The sequence below is a fragment of the Calonectris borealis genome, chromosome 21, assembly GCF_964195595.1.
Source record: "Calonectris borealis chromosome 21, bCalBor7.hap1.2, whole genome shotgun sequence".
Lineage (NCBI taxonomy): Eukaryota > Metazoa > Chordata > Aves > Procellariiformes > Procellariidae > Calonectris > Calonectris borealis.
The window spans coordinates 12,424,227-12,443,075 of record NC_134332.1 but is presented as its reverse complement, the minus strand read 5'-3'; the positions used below and the strand labels follow the sequence as shown (position 1 = coordinate 12,443,075).

The 18,849-nt window shown below is 46.9% G+C and overlaps 1 protein-coding gene across 12 annotated transcripts in view; it reads right to left on the bottom strand.

Annotated features, from left to right (window-relative positions):
- The window catches only part of MVB12B (multivesicular body subunit 12B), a 74,631-nt gene that overhangs the window by 18,586 nt on the left and 37,196 nt on the right, over positions 1 to 18,849 (bottom strand). The window contains exon 8 of one of the 12 annotated variants that reach the window (XM_075170918.1): positions 13,828 to 14,719. The exons of the other annotated variants lie outside the window; for them this stretch is intronic. Coding sequence (XP_075027019.1) covers positions 14,694 to 14,719 — 26 coding nt within the window. The 3' untranslated portion in view covers positions 13,828 to 14,693. Of the gene's footprint in view, positions 1 to 13,827; positions 14,720 to 18,849 lie in introns of those variants that run through there. 12 annotated transcript variants of the gene reach the window in all.

The window sequence follows — 18,849 nt, the reverse complement described above, 5'->3', positions numbered from 1 at the left end:
GTGCCATTGTTCCCGCTGTGCACTGCGAGACAGTAGCAACTGCTGTTTACCGCAGCCAGTTAATTTCATAATAAAATTAAATGAAACCAGAACTGTAGGAGGCTTTTAATTCCATGTCCCTTGTTCTGATGTTGTGCTGTAAATAAACATCATCATCAGCCTCTGATTGCTCCCTTTTTCCTTTTTTTTTTCGTTTTCCCCTGTTGCTTTTGAAGCATTCCTGTCAGTCTCTGATGAGCAGAGTGCTGTGCTGAGATTCTGCCTGGTGTTACCATTTTCATGGGCAGTATCAGGACTTAACAGCCAGGCTTTGGCCTGGAGCTGCAGTTCTTGTTTTAGTCTGGCCAAGAGCTATTCAACGTTCCTTGATGTCGATTTGTGCTGCGTTCGAGACCAGGAGATGGTAACATAAAGGAATAAAAGGAATTGGTGCTGGTGAATGATAAAGTACAGCTCTCTTTCCAAAGGCAACACGTACTGATTCAGAACAAAAAAGGTGGGCAAGGTCCCGTTCTTACAGCATTACCACCAGTAGTGTTACTCATACCACCACATGAGTAAGCTTTCGCATTGACCCACATAGGTTTTAATATCTTCAAAATGTTGTACCTTTAAAATATTTTTAAAGACCTATAAAACGTTTGCACCTTGCACGTTTCACTTAAAGCCTCCTTGCACGGGTAGGCAAAGCGGCTCTTGCCCTGCACTGCTCTGAATGGGGCCAGCGGCAGGGCCAGCAGGAACAACACCTCCGCGGGCACCTCCCGAGGCAGCAGCAGCCCTCGGGCAGTCGCGGCTCCTGGCCCTGCACGTGGGATCGCCACTTGCCCACAGAGCCTCACCCGCCAGGAGGATGCCTGCGGCGCCAGGGCCCGGCACTGAGGGACTGAATCTAGGAGGCAGCAGGTTCTTCTGTGCAACTACACCCACAGCATCTGCAACAGATTAGGGAGGTGCCTGCGCTCTTCTCCCTCAAAATGGAACAAAATAAAATGGGATTTCAGAAAGAAAAATGTTTTCAATGTCTTCGTTTGCTGTCTCCCAGGAGCAGCTCCTCCCTGGGGGTCACATCCAATTAGCTCAGTCACTGCAATTAGATAAAAGACTCGAAAGTAGCCAGCGGCCAGAACCGTGCTCCTAAAACCAAACTCTGAAGGACGGTGTCCCCGTGAATACCCGACGGCAGCTGGGAGGAGGCCAGACCCCTCCTGTGAGCAGGGCACCCGAAAGGGCACCGGAGCCACCCCCTTAGTTGGTACAGGACCACCGAAAACCACGACCAACTTTTAACCAGTGGCGGCTACTTCATTGTAATTTACTAAGATTTACTCTCAGCCTTTGAAGGGCAGGCCACAAAACTGCGCTCTATAAATACAACTTGTTAGCTCGTTTAGAAATTCTCTCTTTAATCTGAAAAAGTACTGTCACCCTCCTCTAAGCACACGATAGATGCTGCCTTCTGTGCTGTAGACTCCAACTAAATCTCAGTTGTCAAATTAGTAATTCATCTTTCTTGAATAACTATATTTTTAGCAAAGCTACCAGATTTAAATAATCAGACCTGCCAATGCTACCCTAATTTAAACATGCTGACGAACTTTCACAGGCAGCATCAGCTAACATAATGAGTTTCTGGATGACAAAGAACTTCAGACCATAGTTCTCTACACTACCCAGCGTAATAAGCACTTGTTCTTTTCTACAATGCACACATAAAAGAGAAATCTAAATAATAATTGCTGTAATTATCTTGAAAAATATGTGGTGATTAATGGTGATTATGAAAATCTGTATAATTGTTCACTGAAATCTCCAATGATCAGATGCTTTCTTGAAACAGCCATTAACGAAGAACTTAGGAACACAAAAAGCATCAAAACTCAAGCCAAGCTCCTGGCCGTTTGAAGCGCGTGAGGATGCGACTGCGCACACGGCCAGCTCAGCTTTCACCCCTCCCATGAACTCTCTGCAAGAGGTTCTAAGATGTCCATGATGTGACGCATATGTCATTGCGGTTCAAAGCACGAAGTTCAACCTGTTATTTATGCAAATAATTAATTACTCTTGTATCCAACTAGCAGTTTGTCATGACACATTAATGACTTGATAGACTTCTATGAACTAGTGAACACAGGACAGCAGAGCGCTTTTATCGTCATTTAATTTAAAAACGATCCTGTGTGAAATTATCTAGTCGTGAGTGATGGAAGCATAAAGAACAGACTCAGCAAAGCTTCTTTTGGATCATTGCTTTATTAATGGTAACGTCAGGGAAATGAAAAATGCTAACATTGTCATATTTAGCTCCTGGGTATAGATGAATAGCTGCCTCAGTGCTTGGCGGGTTCAGTTTGCACACTGCAGTGAGCGCTAATTCTTCACACCACTATTGTGGGGATGCATAGCCACGGAAGAGCTTATATACCTCAACTCCCAAGGAAATAACAGCTGTTTCTGCATTTAAATTCTCACCATAAGCTTTTATAGCTTTGGATTTCTTTATTGCTATTTTTGCATGGCCTTTTACTCTTCAATTTTCAACTGCTGATATTAAAAATTTTTAAATAAATAAATCCCGTGCAAAACATTTTCCTGCATGACTTCAAAAATTAAGCATTGCTCATCCAAACCAACAAAAACACCCCAACACTGAATGTACTATTGCCACCTCTAAAATTTAAATGATCTTAGATTTTAGAAAGAGCTGTAATACTGCAAAAGTCTTCAGATTTTCCCCAGACCTGAAACGCTAGCAGAGTTTATTTATGTTTTACCAAGACAAATATCTCATAAACCAGCCTACAGCAATACCATAAAACTAGCAAAGCTCACCTGTTTAGAGAAAACTTAATTTTCAGCTAAATGACACCAGAGGAACTTGGAAGCGGGTAAGAACCAGGGGCTGGCAGAGAGCACGGGTACGGCAGCGCTCGGACCAGGCGGCTGCATGTACCCGCCAAGGGAAGCCACGGTTAGACTGGAGGGACACGCGAGCCCCTGTCCTGTGTGGACACCATGGGCACCCACCAGAAGAGCTTGCTGCCTGCCCAGCACACAGCCCAGCCTTGTGCGGGCGGGAGGGCACCCCAGCTCAAGGGAGGGCCCTTCGAGCACCATTTCCACATAAGCAAGAAAGCGCAGCCCATGTGCAGTCCTGTCCCCCAGGCCAAGGAGGGCAAGAGACAGCTCTCGCCATCAGAAGTGGTGCCCTGCATGGGGTGAGGCTGTGATGCAGCCACAGAGTCACCCAGCAGCAGATGGGGATGGCTCTCCCCCAGGGAACACCCACTCTCTACAATCGTGATTGTTAACTCAGGGTGACAGCGCTAGGCTGACGGCTTTCCAAGGAACAGGACAGGGACTTCCCAAGCCTTTGCAATGGGGTCCAATGCCCGCCTGCCCAGCGGGGCTGCTCCGCCAGCAGCGTGGCCCTTCCCCGCCAGCCGGCATGCCAGGACTCGCACTGCTACCTGGCTCGACGGACCAGCCATGGGGAGCTGGTGGGACAGCGCTGCACTGGCCAGGGCAGGCTGGTCAGGCAGGGTGCAGGACATCGCCCTCTCCCAGCCCCTGCCCGCCCACCACAGCCACCCTGACATGCTGCGCGCTCAGCACGCACACAGCTCTGGCTCCCGTTCGTGCCCCTCTGCTTCCCACCAAGCACCCCAGCGCGAGCTGTGCACACCTGAGCCTTTACACCTGCGCATGGAGGACGGCACAGGACACCTGCATGAACCCAGGCATGTTATGTGATCTCAGTGCAGGGGGAGGTCATTCAGAAGTATGGAAAAAATGTTTTACAACAGTCTGCAACGCATCAAGAGAAGGATGCAAGCTTTTCAAAATAAACCACACTCTCCATAATATACAGCTAAGCCTCCTACTTCTGTATTTCTGTACACAGTAATTTAAATAGCAGGCTGAATAGTAAACATGTGTGTGCGCTCTCTGTGCTACTGTGCACCAAGTCCCAGATGGAACACCACCACTCTGCATTTCCAAATCACTAATGATAGCAAAACCTCAGGGGGAAAACAAAAGCAAACTCTCCCGCGAGCTCCTGCCAAGCCGGCTGCAATTGGGAATGTTGAGACCGCCCCAGGCTGTGCTCCGCAGCTGCAGGTACCGCCCCCAAAATGCTCACACTTCTTTATTTAATAAAGAAAAGTACCCAAATATTTAAGACATTGACCCCGTTTCCTCTGGTTCTTCTCCAGTACCTTTTCACCCTACCCAGAGCAGCCCTACAGTAAGGGACTCCTCGGACGAGGGGCAAGGGAACGCAGAGCTGCCCCCAGCCCAGCAGATCGCCACGACATGACAAAGCAGCCACAGCCCGGCGGCAGCTCCAAGACATATTGCAGTTTATGTTGTCGCTCGGGCTCGCCATCTGTGCTGTTCCCGCAGAGGCCGCCGTCGCCGGCTGTGCTGAGGGGATCAGCGGGTTGCCGGCCCTGCTCAGGCCCTCGTTAGTCGAACGCACTGACGAGAGGCGACCAGAGCGGCTGGGATGGTCCTATGCTCCGCTCGAGCGATCAGCGCCGCCGGCTCGTCTGGCAGCGCTGCGTGGGCTCTGCCCACACACCTGGCCCTGGAGGTGCCTCCAGCAGCCCCTCGCCGGCCCACGGGCAGGGGTGCAGGGCTCAGGCCGCCACCTCTCCCCTTGTTCAGCTCCACTAGACCAAGGCACAAGCCCAAACTCAGGAGATGGCCCCGGAGCCCCGCACCCAGCTCCAGGGGCAGCTGCGCTGCTGGTCCTGCGGCTCCTGGAGGGAGCAGGAGCTCGCACTTGGGAGCTGTCGCAGGGGAGCAAGGATGCGGTAGCAAGGCCCAGCCAGGAACGCCCCGGCCCCATGCCTGGTGCCCAGGCAGCAGGATGGCAGCAGCACCGAACCACACGACGCTCGGTGCAGGCGAGCAGGGGCCTCCCAGGCTGTGGAAGGAAACCTCCGTGATGGGAAAGGTTTACAGGTTTCCTGTTCATCTTCAAATGACTTTGATTAAAAAACCAGACCTGGACTAAATTTTCATTTTTGCTAATTTGATTGTCAGCCTTGATTTTCTCCGTTTCCTGCATAGCTCACGACATGGCACAATTAGTTCTTTACTGCTAGATCAAGCCACAAAAACACTTGAGAAAATACTCCTGGTTTTGATTATTTTCTTTTTTAAATAAAGCGAAGGTTAAGTACTGCATGGTGACGGCTAAGTAGTACCTCAGTGCTGCGGCTGTATCAGCACCAGAGAACATGGAGAGACTTCAAACAAGCTCTTCAAATTGCAAGTGTTTAGGAGCTCTTGATTTTATTATTTTTTAATAAAATGTTCCCTTTGAAGTCTCCGCACCACACTAAACTTCAAAGATCACACCTAAGCATGTGCTACTTCCAAGCAACAACCCTTAATTAATTAGACCAGAGCAGATACAAAACAGGGCACTGGTGCAGGGCTGCGGCAGAGCCGGGGCAGGTCCCGCTCGAGGACAGGGAGGCGAAGCAGAGGCACTCCTCCAGCCTCCATGCACGGGCCGCCGTGCTGAAGAGAAACACAGATGCTTTTCAATTACTTTCAGCTCTAGCTGTAATGATAGGCAGACTCCTTGGAAGTCATTAAACACGTAATGTCTGTCTGCCGCAGAGAGGCAGGGAGGCGCAAGCAGGCAGGACTTGGGCTGGAGCAAACAGTTGCAAAAAGCATCTCGGGAAGCACCCACAATAGCTGCAGTGTTCCCTGGCCGGCAGCTGTAAATTTTTCCCTCTTGATGAGAGAAACATCCTGTTGGGTAACGGCCGCTTCCTTCCAGCACTGGTATTTTTTGCACTTCAGCCGTTTCAGTACTGCAGGTTAGGAGCAGGGTATATTAAAGAAACACACTGCATTTTGTTACAGTATCTGGCCCTGGAAGCTTTGATTTTCCTTTGCTGAGACACTTACAGAGGTGTGATTTTGTACAACATGGGCAGGGAAGTTGCCACTGCGAGGGCTCCCCGACTCAAAAACCTCTCTGGACAGGGGCCAGGTCCAGGGCCGTGGCAGACGCTCACACTTGCAACGACAGCTGCGATCCTGCCCAGCACCAGCACCGCGCGATCTCCAGCTCTGCACTGGATGACCAACACCTGTCCCACAGGGCTCCCTGGGGAGATAAGGGTGCCCAGCACCCCCTCTTAACATGGTTTTGTTTTAAAGGACTTTAGGTTTTTTAAACACACAGGCAGCTTTTTGCTTCCAATAAAAGCAGGGGAAAGAAGACGGATCAGCTGTCCTGAAAGCACCACGCTCTCCATACCACAGGCACCCCTAAACATGAATGAACGCAGAAACTCACCAGGAGCACAGCTGCAAAGGACATGGGACTCCCACCTCCTGCCCGGGAGCTGAGTGATGCATGGAACATGTGCTCCCACCATCCAGCGATGTAATACTTACGTAGCCAGAAGAGCCTTGACAAGGACCCAAAGCTGAGGTCTTCAGCACAGGAGAGGATGGCAGTACGGCAAGGGCGATGGCCGTTGCGCACGAGAACCGCCCAGCTGCAGGAGGCTGTACCTAACACTGAGGTTTGGGGAGCCAAAAGATGGGAGGAGGCTTCCTTGTCCTCCCAAAAGCTGGACCACTGAGCCACAGCCTCGCAGAGCCAAAAGCTCTTCTGCAGGAGGACATCCACCGTGCCACTGCACAGCGACTCAGGATCCAGATCCCCTAGTGTAATTTAATTTTTAAGTGCTCAGAGTCATTAGTGGAGCCACATATTTCTATCAGGTAAATTTCATTTGCATATGCAAATTATATCTAAATACACCACACCATTAATATGATCACTAATTACATAATAATAGTCACCAATCTCCACACAGATCAAACTTACAGTTTTGTAGCTATTAAGGAAATTGTGCTTTGTAATTAAGATAATCCTCATTTCCAGATGCTAATTAACTATATAATAATTAGCTTCTTTTGCTAATGCAAATTAAGTATTTTATCCTTATTGGTAAAAGAGTTGCTTATCACTTAAAAAAGAGACAACCTAGAAATAATCCCTCCTCCCCCTTAAAGGTGAAAAGGTAACTCCATTTTTATCAGTCTCATTTGCAAATGCAAATTAGCCCCGATTAATCAAGTCACAGATAAACGCGCCCGTCTCGTAGCGTGGACGGCCGCCCGCAGCTTCCCTCCTGCCCTCGGAGGACAAGGACCATTCGCGGTCCGCAGGAACACCGGGGTGGGCGCAGTCCCTCTCCCGCCGGTGCCGGGCCGGTGCCGCAGCACTCGGCCAAAGGGCCCCAGCCCCGAGCGTGGCGGGGAGCAGCAGCGAGCCCTGCGCCGGGACGCGCTGCCCGGCCAGGCAGAGGAGCGCCCGAGAGCCGCCGCGCGGAGCCGCGGCAGCGCGTGGTCGTTCCACGGCGCTTCCCGAGCTGCCGGGGAGCGGCGTCGGGCGCGAGGGGCTGGCGGGCAGTGACTAACGAGGCCTACCTGCCGAGGAGCAGCCACCGACAGCCAGCCAGGCCGCCTAGGCAGGACTCAGCCTCGGCTGCGGCGCATTCATCATCTGCTAAGCCAATCCACCCGCTCCGCACCACCATTTGTCATTAATTATGCTAATCAGCAAACCATTACTCTCTGATGACACCACAGCACTTATTAGCTAGTTACGGCTTTTCAAAAGCACGGCTTATTGTGTATGCAAGTGCCGCGCATACATTAGCCTACAGGGAAGAAATGTCCAATTATGAAAAGAAGAAATTTGCTATTATCTCCTTCTAACAAACCAATTTAGTAATTATAAAAGTCTCTGAACTCAGAAGGATTTTTTAAGAAGAGCTGAGTGATGAAACCAGAGAATTTTGTTTGCAATAACTTTCTGAGTTGGAACTAAAGTGACAATAGGGGAATGAACAGTTTTTATTATCATAATTACAATTCTTGCATCTTAACTTTAGATGTTCAAAAAGCAGAATTTATCTAAAAGCACGACTGTATTTGGCTCTTTCCTTAAAGTATCCGATTTATTTATTTTAGTAGATATACAACCAAATTTGCCTAACATTACAGATATTCACGCAGGTCTAGCCTGTTCTGAACCTGCAGTTTTTACCACACATGCGGTTATACGAGCAACAGCAACCCCTGCTAAGCCCTCGCAGGCCCAGGAGACGACGCACGACGAGCAGGTCTGAACGACCTTGCCGGGGCCCAGGTATCGGGCGTCAGAGGAACGCTCGAGGAGCGCGCAGCAGCAGAGCGGGGACGCAGCCTGACGCTTACGGGGCTAAACCGATTGGAGAGGGCGTCTGAAGACTCAGGTGAAAAACAGCCTTGTTGGAGCATCCAATTCATTTACAATTCCTAAGTTGTTTTGCTCACTGTGAGAGCAATACCACTAGTTTTAGAAGCTTAATATGTGTTAAGAGCTCATTAATATCATCAGAGTAAATGGGCCTATTAAAACATCTTTAAGCAATATCTGAACATAAATCTCCCTAAACTATATTTAATGACTGTACTTAAGATACATTATATGCAAGTCTTAATGAGACATTAGATAGCATTTTGAAGATTAAAATTAGAGAATCCATATAAAGTCTGTCCACTTAATGTAGCCTTAAGCTACACTGATGAAAAGCATTACTACCAAATTATTACTTCATTAGAACAAATATTTTCTAATCATTTCTGATTTATGCCATTAGTCGTCTCCATATATATTATTCGTATATATATAAGAGTATACACAAAACAATTTTCTAGTTCCACAGGAGACGGGAGAAATTTTGAGCTTTCTAATGGCTGAGTTAATTACTTGTCTTTTTCCTATTGAGTTAAAAATAAGCACTCTTTATAAAACTCCATTTACTGTATCCCCACTTTTCTAATTTAATTGGAGATTTTAATTCCATTAACCACCACGTCATTTTTTTAAACTTTTGCTGTTTTGCTTTGCAAAGGTTAGTAAGACGTCTTGGGCTCGGCCCCTGACTGTCCCTTCAGCCCCTCCGCGGAGGTCTAGGCATGGCAGCAGAGACCCCAGGACGAAGCCCGGCCCGAGGGACAAGCAGGACCCCCGTGCCACGAGGCTGCCCGCTGCTTGTTGGTGAAGGCGCCACGGCCCTGGGGCTGGCCCTAGGGAGCAGAATCGAGCAAACTCACACAAGCCTCTGTCAGGAGGACGGCGGCAGTGCTGCCCAAGCGGAGCGCCTCACGCCTGCCCGCGGCGCGACAAGGGATGGGACACAATGCCAAAATTAACCGGGGCCAGACGTTACTCCCGGACAAACCCATCGCAGCGTCCCGCCTGCTCCGTCAGGAGCGAGAGCAGCTGCAGGAACCACTGCACATGGCATGCCCGCAGGATGGGCACCCGCCGCGGCACGGCTGGGACAGCAAGGCAGCAGGATGCCTCCTCCAACAACTGAGTCACCGCCAAAACGAATCGCAATAACCTTATTAGCAAGAGGGCTTTATGTGTGGTTTATTTTGTATAAACAGCTTTTCATTAGATAAATGAAGCCCAACAACCTTTATAAATGTTTTCAATTACGAAATTATGCCATTGAGATATCCAGATGACGATAATCAGGGAAAACACCAGTGACACCTCTTGATAGGAGTCAGAGCATGCTGCCTGGATGACTGCTCCTCCCAATAAAACACAGCCTAGCCACACCAGTCATTTAAAAAAAAAAAAAAAATCCTTCTTTATTAGACGAAATCTGTAGCAACAAGACTATTTTCATTTGTTCTGCCCAAGTCTTCTATCCAAAAGAGAGAACATCTCATTGTAACAATTTTGCATTTTTAACTGTGCAAATTAAGCATTCTTCATAAATAACAGCCTGGTTTTCTGCACTAGAACTCCTTTTTATTAGCAGCACAGTAACGAACAATGAGCAATGTGTTCTATTATTCTTTGTCAAATCACAGAATGCTACATTAGAATAACTCTGCTGGTCAATGTAATATAGTAGATTAAATTCAACTTCTGTGCAAAAACCACTGTAAAACAGCACGATAAGAAGGCTATAAAAAATTTAATTTTACTCCAAACTCCATCAGAAAAAAAAAAATGGTGTGAAAAGTAATTTTGCATAATCAGTACACGCCATCTGGAACAATTAACCGATTTCTATAGAACTATGAGGATCAGTCATATCTGCTTATTAAAGATCAGAAATTATACAAGTAATAAATCCTTGAAAAAACTAAGCGTACTCCCGCCTGTCAACGCTATTTTAACTTCAAATACTGAAGAACGCCTGATAAGGCTGAAAAGAAGAGATTAATATATGCAAATTACATCCAGCATTTAAAATCCCCAACAACTGTCTCCGGTTTTCTGTCCCTTATTGCTGCCTTTATGTTTTATTCATACACCAACTCACCTGTCACTTCATAAGCTATAATATTATGGGGGTATTATTAAACAGCATAAAGCCGTGCTTTAATTGGAAAGCTTCATTGCATTTTCCAATTATTTGGAGTAAATTAAAAGCAGATGCACATAGTTTAATAAGGAGTCTAATATCAGTTCCGGGAAATCAAAATTCATTGTCATTACTATGCCGTGATAGTTTTGCAAACTGTACTCAATTTCAGAGGTTTTGAAAAGAAAATCTGTCTATGCAATCTGTTAATTGTCATTCGGTTAATAACTGTTTAAATATCCAAACCACGGAGCGGCTTCCTATTTAAAAAAAATTAAACTATGGCACTCAGAAAAGCAAAACAAATACAGCACAGCCTGCCTCAAAGGTTGTGCTCCACAAGCAACTGGTGCAAGTCCCACCAGCTCATCCTCCTCCAGCAGCCACGTTCCTGCGATGACTGCTGCTGCGTGTGCGGAGCAAGGGCAGAGCAGCACCCCTGCCCTGGCGGGGCTCCATGTCATCGGTGGGGTCCCCTCCGGTGCCACCCTCCCTCTTGACACAGCCTGGCTCCAGCCGCTGCTCGCTTTCTGATGCTCCCCGCACGCCCCGCCGGCTCAGAGCCGCTGGCGTCAACGCCTTCGCCACTGCCCACGCCACTGGGATGGGAACGTCCCTACCGGTACACCTGCTCATACATAATTCAAGGCTTCAGGGGTAGCAGCCAGATAATCCTCTCGCCAGAGATCAACAAGCAGCTTCCTCAGAAGGTGACGCGTGATCTGACAAAAATGGGTGAAGTCTGTATGTCTGGTACGTTACAGCAGAAGGCAAGGCTTCCCATGCCAGGCTGCAGCTTCATGGGATAGCCGAGATAACGGAAGAGAAAGAGCAGCACCACGGCCAGAGCTGTCACGCTCTTGTACAAGTACACAAAAATGAGATGATGAAGATAAAGAACGCCACTTCGGACGACAGCAGGTTAATCAGAAAATCACGTCTGAAAAATTATACAGGCGGCAGAACTTGTGGCTTCGTCTTTCACCATTTGGGCCAAGCCTGCCTGAGCGCACCACTGATAACATGGGACGGTAGACTGCAGCAGCAAGCACGCAAAGAATCTGTATACCACAGATGAGCTAATTTAATAAGAAATACACTTTTCTGAATCTCATTAAATATAGTATTAAGTAACACTTAAATTTCCCTTTCTGAAATACGCAGCTGCAGCACTTTAGATGAGACTTCAGTCTCCCTGAACTGCTGGATATTAATAGAGCCTTTTATATTTTGAAGATTATCCAGGTCTCCTAGTGCAAAGACTGGAAATTGCAATAGGGCAAAGAACAAGCTGACTTTAATCTCAGCCTCAGTAAAGAGGTTTCAATGCAGAATAAAGCTTGTGTCACAATTTGTCTGTTTTTTGGACCATCCTGATTAAAATTCAGTGTCACAAAAAATAAATTTAGTTCCACTTCTATTCTTAAGAATTGCAAAGAATGTACACGTGGGAATCTGGATCGACAGTAAAATGTAGCACAGGGCCTCCCCCCTTTAGAGAGTGGAGTATAGTAAAACACTTGAACATAGGAGGGTATCGCAAAACCAGCAGAAACTATGCTGGAAGATGAAGATAAAAGCAATTCTTGTGCAGTGATCCAAAAAATAGCATCTTCCTTTTTTTCAAAATTACCTGTTTTAATAAAGCAGACACACTGTGCCAAGTGAACCATTTAATTATCTGCAAAAATGATGAAGCAAAACAATAGTTTGCAAAAATAAATGACTAACCTCTGATTAAAATGTCTGTCCTCATTACATACAGATAAAAGATATAGTATCTTTTAAAAGAAAATGTACATTGAAGAGAAGTAAGTGGCAGTTGTGGCATAGATAACCTGGCATTTTGCAACAAGAAAGAAGTTGACATACAGGCACTGAAACGTAACAAAATCTTTAAGTTTTTCTTTCATTTCTTCATCTAGAAAGACCTCTGAAAGAGAGGTCTTTTGTTGAAAAAAAAGAAAAAAAGAGAAGAAAGCAAAAAGCAAGAAAGCAAAAAGCAAGAAAGCAAAAAGCAAGAAAGCAAAAAGCAAGAAAGCAAAAAGCAAGAAAGCGGAAGAGGGGGGAAAAAAAGAGGGGGGAAAAAAAGAGGGGGGAAAAAAAGAGGGGGGAAAAAAAGAGGGGGGAAAAAAAGAGGGGGGAAAAAAAGAGGGGGGAAAAAAAGAGGGGGGGAAAAAAAGAGGGGGGAAAAAAAGAGGGGGGAAAAAAAGAGGGGGGAAAAAAAGAGGGGGGAAAAAAAGAGGGGGGAAAAAAAGAGGGGGGAAAAAAAGAGGGGGGAAAAAAAGAGGGGGGAAAAAAAGAGGGGGGAAAAAAAGAGGGGGGAAAAAAAGAGGGGGGAAAAAAAGAGGGGGGAAAAAAAGAGGGGGGAAAAAAAGAGGGGGGAAAAAAAGAGGGGGGAAAAAAAGAGGGGGGAAAAAAAGAGGGGGGAAAAAAAGAGGGGGGAAAAAAAGAGGGGGGAAAAAAAGAGGGGGGAAAAAAAAGAGGGGGTACGTGCAACAAGGCATTCCTGAGTCAATTGCTGAGCAGTGGAAAAACAAAGCTGCCAGCACCCAACCCAGTCCCCCGGGCCCCGGCCTGTCCCCCCAGCCCCGGTCGGCGCCGCAGGGCTCCAGCCAGGCTCCACGGCCACGTGCTGGCGTTTCGGAGCAAAACTCACAGCCGTGCTGAATAAATCAACTGAGTTCCCGAAAGGAAGGAGGAATCTGGAAGCAAACTGCTGCCACAAGAGCAGTGTGTGAAATAAATGCTTCCAAGAAAGCTACCCATACGAATTACAACTCCCCCCTGTCAAGATCTGCATTATCCAATACAGAAAAGCAACTTGGTTTCCTTTTCAGGAATCCACTGGCTTTGATATTTTTCCAGTTCATTAACATCAGTTTCCACTCTCTCGGCTGCCTCCAGAGATCTGGATTATCAACCAGCACGGAAGGAACCAAACCTCTCTGTACTTCCTACAGGAGCTGAAGAGCGTGCCCCTTCCCACTCCCGCGCTGTGGACGGACCCCGGCTCTCCTCACCCTCACTGCCCCAGCCGGGCTCCACGGGACTGAGCCCCTCCGCCCCCTCCCCAGGGGACTCTCCTGCTACTTCAAAGTGACCTCCTGCTGGGAAAGTTTGCCTGAGTGACCCAGCAGATCCAACACTGACTGGAACCTACATTTGCAAACCTTTCCCTCTACAACTGCAGCCCAACCATCCCACTTCATGACAGCAACGGCTTCGACTGCTTGCCTGCCCCAAGTCACTACCTACGGCCCACCAGATACCACACAAAACCATCCTGCTACCCGATCAGATCACAAAGTTTGTTGTGACCTTTATAGAAAGTGTCTTAAAGAGGTAAATAAATATTTAAATATAATAAAGAAATATTTATGTATAAAATATAACAATAAACAACCATTTAAATAAATATTTACTTCCTTATGGTAAATATTAAGGAATAAATATTGGCGCACAATTCCAAAATAAACAAATCAGAGATGTGGAGAGAGTGCCACCTGTAAGAGCTGCGCACAAAAACATCCTTCTTCACAGCGAGCTGGCAAACACGCGCCAGCCAACTCCAAGCTGGCAACTGGCAATGTTTCCCTTCCTTGGCGCTCAGTCCAGTTTCTCTGGGAAAAATACTTCACGCAAGTAACTATGTTAATAATGTGGTTAAAGACGATTACAAAATAATACTTTTTAAGGTAAGAAATATACGCAAAGGCATTGTTGCATCAAATAACTGCTTTGAAAACCTGCCGCTCCCAAGCGACTGAATGGCAAATATTGCACCCTTGTTCACAATCACGAACGTTGCTTTATCAGTCGATAAAGCGTATGACATGTTTCGGGATGTGACATCTAAGAGGGGACAGCATTTTTCCTTTGAAAGAGAATAACAACCTTCACCTTCAGTTCAGCATCAGCAAAACTGAATGCTGGCATTTTCAGAAAACAGCAGCCATAATCACGGATAGAGTCTGAACGTTACGAGAGAATTTAAGAAAAGTGAGAAGCGGTGTTTGAATGGCGTACAGCCTCTTCACAGGTGCAAGGCTGCAGGCAGACGGCACAAACGCTTCAAGCACAGGCTCTGGCAACAAGCACAGGGTGACGAGGTGTTCTGTTGCTTTTTCAGCACAATTTCCATATTTAAGTGTTCAAAGAATGAAACTCAGTCCTATCCAAGGGTAACTGTGATCATCTTGCCATCTCCAGGTTTCTGCTAGAACAAAAATCCTTGGAGATAGGATTATACGACTGAAGTTAGGTTTCTGGCTATGACAGGACAGCTGTAGCAGTATCTGTAAGTTCAAATACAAAATTGGTACAGAGAAGCTCTAATTACTTTATGCACGCATTCTGATAGGGCTGTGCAGAAGTATCTGATACACTCCATGCAATGCGATTTCTGTCTTGACAATCTGAGAGCAGGTCAAGAGAAGGTACGAGTATTGACTGTCCTATATTCAAATTACGTAAGTTTGTATGTTACAACTGACAAACGCGTCTATCTGCAACGTGACACAAAAGACGGCTACAGTAAAATTTCAGGGCAAAAAAAAGACAACCCTACCCAGCATTGTGCAGCGAAGGCTTTGCCCACCTGACTTTAGCAGAGAAAGTCCCCACTATGGGGAAGCACACAGCTTGGACCAGCTCGTGATTTCCCAGAAATCACAGCTGAGACCGTAAAAATCTCATTTTGCAAACTCAGTCACTAGTTTCCAATGCAACATCCTGCCACGTGCTCTGCAAGGTGTGTTAAGACTTTTTTCCATCCCTAATCCTTTTCCTGAGACATGTCGGGTGAGTACATCTCAAACTGGCAGGTTGAAGGGATTCTGAAAGTGAAATCAAAGGTCAGAGCTGGCGCGGGGAGGCTCTGCCAGCTTCCACAGCAGAGCGCTGTGCCCCCTGCGGAGGAGGTCACGCGTGGCTGGCTGGGCAACCTCTCCGTTGCCGGCCGCGTCCCCAGGCAGGAGACAGCTTTCGCCTGTAATCAGAATTTGAAGGGGGCTTTCAATGGAAGATTTTGTAATTCGAAAGGTTTACGTTTCAGTGGCACTTACACAGCAGAAAACTTATTGGAGGCAAGATCCCCAAGAGGCATCAGCATGCTGGTCTGAAACATACTGTTTATTAACTTCAGAGCGAGCTACAGTGGTATTCGAGCCCATCCAATTAGTGAGGCCTGCAGGAGTATTTGCACTCCTAAATCTCTTGGTTTCTGAAAGGGTTAAAGCTTATTATTAGCATATAATTTACAGGTCCTTTCTCCCAGGAAAGAAATAATGCACAGTAAATGCCACATTCATTTTAATAATACATGTTACAGTCTGTGCCCAACATCTGCACAAAGGTAAAGCAGACAGATTTTTTTGACATGTCCCACTCTGCCATCCAAACACAGGCTTTTTGTTTCTTAAGTGACGGAAGGTTTAATCAAGAAAGCAGGCAATTCATCAATCGAAACAAGGCTGCTCACACCGCCCTGACAGCACACACATGGTTTTATACAGAAGAAACCTGGCCACCTGTCAGCAGCACCTTTTACATCAGGATATACAAATACACTGAGTGATCAATTCTCCAGCTCTTCCCATTCATTTCTTCGTTTTCTTATTATATTTTTCTTTATGCTAGATGTTGCGCTCATTCTCTACAGGGATAGATGGGAGACAAGGCAAGCTATGGCTGTTTATACACTATCATAAAAATTTATATACCCTTAGAGTGACTTATTTCCCTTCTCTTTGAGTACCATTATTATAAATAATTTTTCACTTGATTCAGGAATTTTCCCTCTACGTTATTATCTGTGGCTGCCTGAGAGGGCTCCCTCTCTCCCTCACTGTCCTTGTGGCTCTGATAAGCCAAAGCAATATACAGCCAGAAGATGCTGAAGTCTGAAATGAAGGCAGTATGTAGTCACAACAACATCTTAATTAAGCTGAAGGCCATGAAGAAAGACTATGCTGTGAAATACCGAGCAGTGTCTGTTGACAGGTCTGTCTGGAGCAAGGCGTTCTTCTTCCAGCAGCTGCCCATTCGAACATGCATATTAAACCTGTCAGCTCCTCAGCACTGTGCTCCCCGCAGCACCCAGAGACCTTTTGCAGATCAACTCAGAAGTAATTCTGCCTTTTGGTCTTGGGCGCATGGCACAGGGTGGGACCAGGGAGTCTCCCAGGCGTGGAGGACGATGCCAGCAGCGCAAGTGTAAGCACAGACAGCAGTGCTGTGCTGCAGTGGTATGTGGCGGGCTCCCTGCGTAGGGCTGCGAGGTCCAAGCAATAGTTTCCTATATGCACCCTGTCAAAGATGGATTTGTTAGTTTACTGTGCAAAGAGGAGTCTCCCTAACTTTCTGGTCACCCGGTGTTTCATTGCCAAGACTGGAAGTGACAAAAGGCTGGTTAAAAACTGTAATTACTACTTTCAGGACCTGTTTCGACTCGACTCCAGCTTTGTGATAATTACATTACACACCCCAAGGAGTAACAGATCCCCAAGTTCCAGTGGGGATCTGGCAATTTCTGCCAAAACGTATTCTGAGATACAGAATAGGCTCAACAGCCAAAACTCATTTCACCTTCCATAAGGCTCAACCCCAGATGGAAGTGTTTTCATTGACTACTGAGAAAATCTTGGGTGTCTACAGACAGAGAACTGAGACCACGCTGCAACTCTTAATTTCACCCTCCTTTACAGCCCTCCCTTCCTAAATAGCCCATCCTGTCCCCACCACAAGAGTTCAGACTGAGGTGATACCAAAATTGGGAGGTAAGAGACTGTTCATAATGGCTTTTTTTTCCCTGCGCCAGCACCAGGAAACCTTCCATTTTGCTGAGAGCCAAGAGAGGGAGCCCGCAGGCTCATCCACATGCGCGGCTGCCCTGGCTGGACCGGAGAGGCATCCTGCACCCGCCAGAGCCCCGGTCACCTCGCCCACCACGCCGGCCGCTCGCTGCCACGACCCGCACATCTTCCACGTGCCCACAACTCCCCCAGCGCCGCGGGCCCCGCAGCACACTGCAGCCAGGACCCCACCGCGGCAAACCACATCCTGGCAGAGCAATTAGGGACGACAGTGGAAGCACATTAATAAATTTCCCGTTGCCATGGCACTGGAGCGAGGCACTCGTGTTGCAGCACAGATAAAACGGACTGGCTGCAAACTACACCAACATAACAGGAAACTTCAGAATGGTTTCCACAGGGTGTCTGGGGGCTAATCTACCTCAGCAATGTTTAAGCACGCAAAGGGAATTGTCACAGCACCTCATCACAGCTGCTGAAAAGGCAGCAGTGGTCAGGAGTTATGCATGAAGATCCCTGCCAATGCACAGGATGTTTCATATGACAAGACCCTTTCTTAAGAAATTATTCACAGCTGCAATAGCCATTACAGCACATGTATGCACAACAACTTGTATAACAACGTGTCTGGAGGAGAACATGCAGTTGGGGGGGGGCGGGAAGACATACTTTGACTGAAATGTGTTCATGCAAACATGGAGGACTAATGCCATGCTCAGTTTTGCAGCCTGTTTTGTGCTTTGCCTATAATTATCTGGTAAAGTATTCAGGTTCTTTGCAAAACAGGTCATCTTCCCAAGTTGCACCGAAAGCAGAGGCAGTCCACGGGAAGTCCTAGAGCAGGGTCGTTCTCAGTAACATTCATGCAGAGCTGCTGCCTCGCTGTTTGCACATTTGATGCTTTCTCAGGAGAGAAAGCGCAGCTTTCCGTCCTCCATGCAGGACTGTCTCATGTGAACACAAGGACATGCCTTCCCTTACATTTCTAAATCTATCAGGGCAGGAGAGTAACAAGAAAAACGAGTACTGACAAGAATTATGCAATTGTTATATTCTATCTATTTAGGAACCCGAAGCTGCAGTTTCAGTCAGAGATTACCTTTTAAATAACCCTTTGATTATGGTACATGAATTAATGCCATGTTCCCATGTTAGAAGTGTCACTCACTGTTAATAGCAAGAACCTGTGAATGGCACGTTTTTACCATCTTCTCTTCCCTGATTATGCACAAGCACTACCTATTGTACAGCCCACTAAACACAGTGCTGCTTTTTCTGGGTTTCCAAACTGTCCTGAAAATCTCCTTAAGCCAGATGCAAGGGACTGTACTTTCATTAGGTTTTGAGAGAGTCAGGTTTAAAGCCAGTATTTTTCTCCTCTTGCAAAAATGACTTAACAAAGAGAAAACTGTGGCTACGTGTGATTCTACCATGCCTATCACAGTATTTTTTCAGCTGTAATATTACTCAAAAAAAAAAAAAATTCTAAGGAAAACTCTCTTGCACCCCAGCACTACTCAGCTGAAATACGAGCTAGCCCCATAAGAGAAGAGGCAGGTGAAACGCACTGCTGTGCCACAGCTGCGCCTAACGTTTTTCTTTAGTTTGCAGAA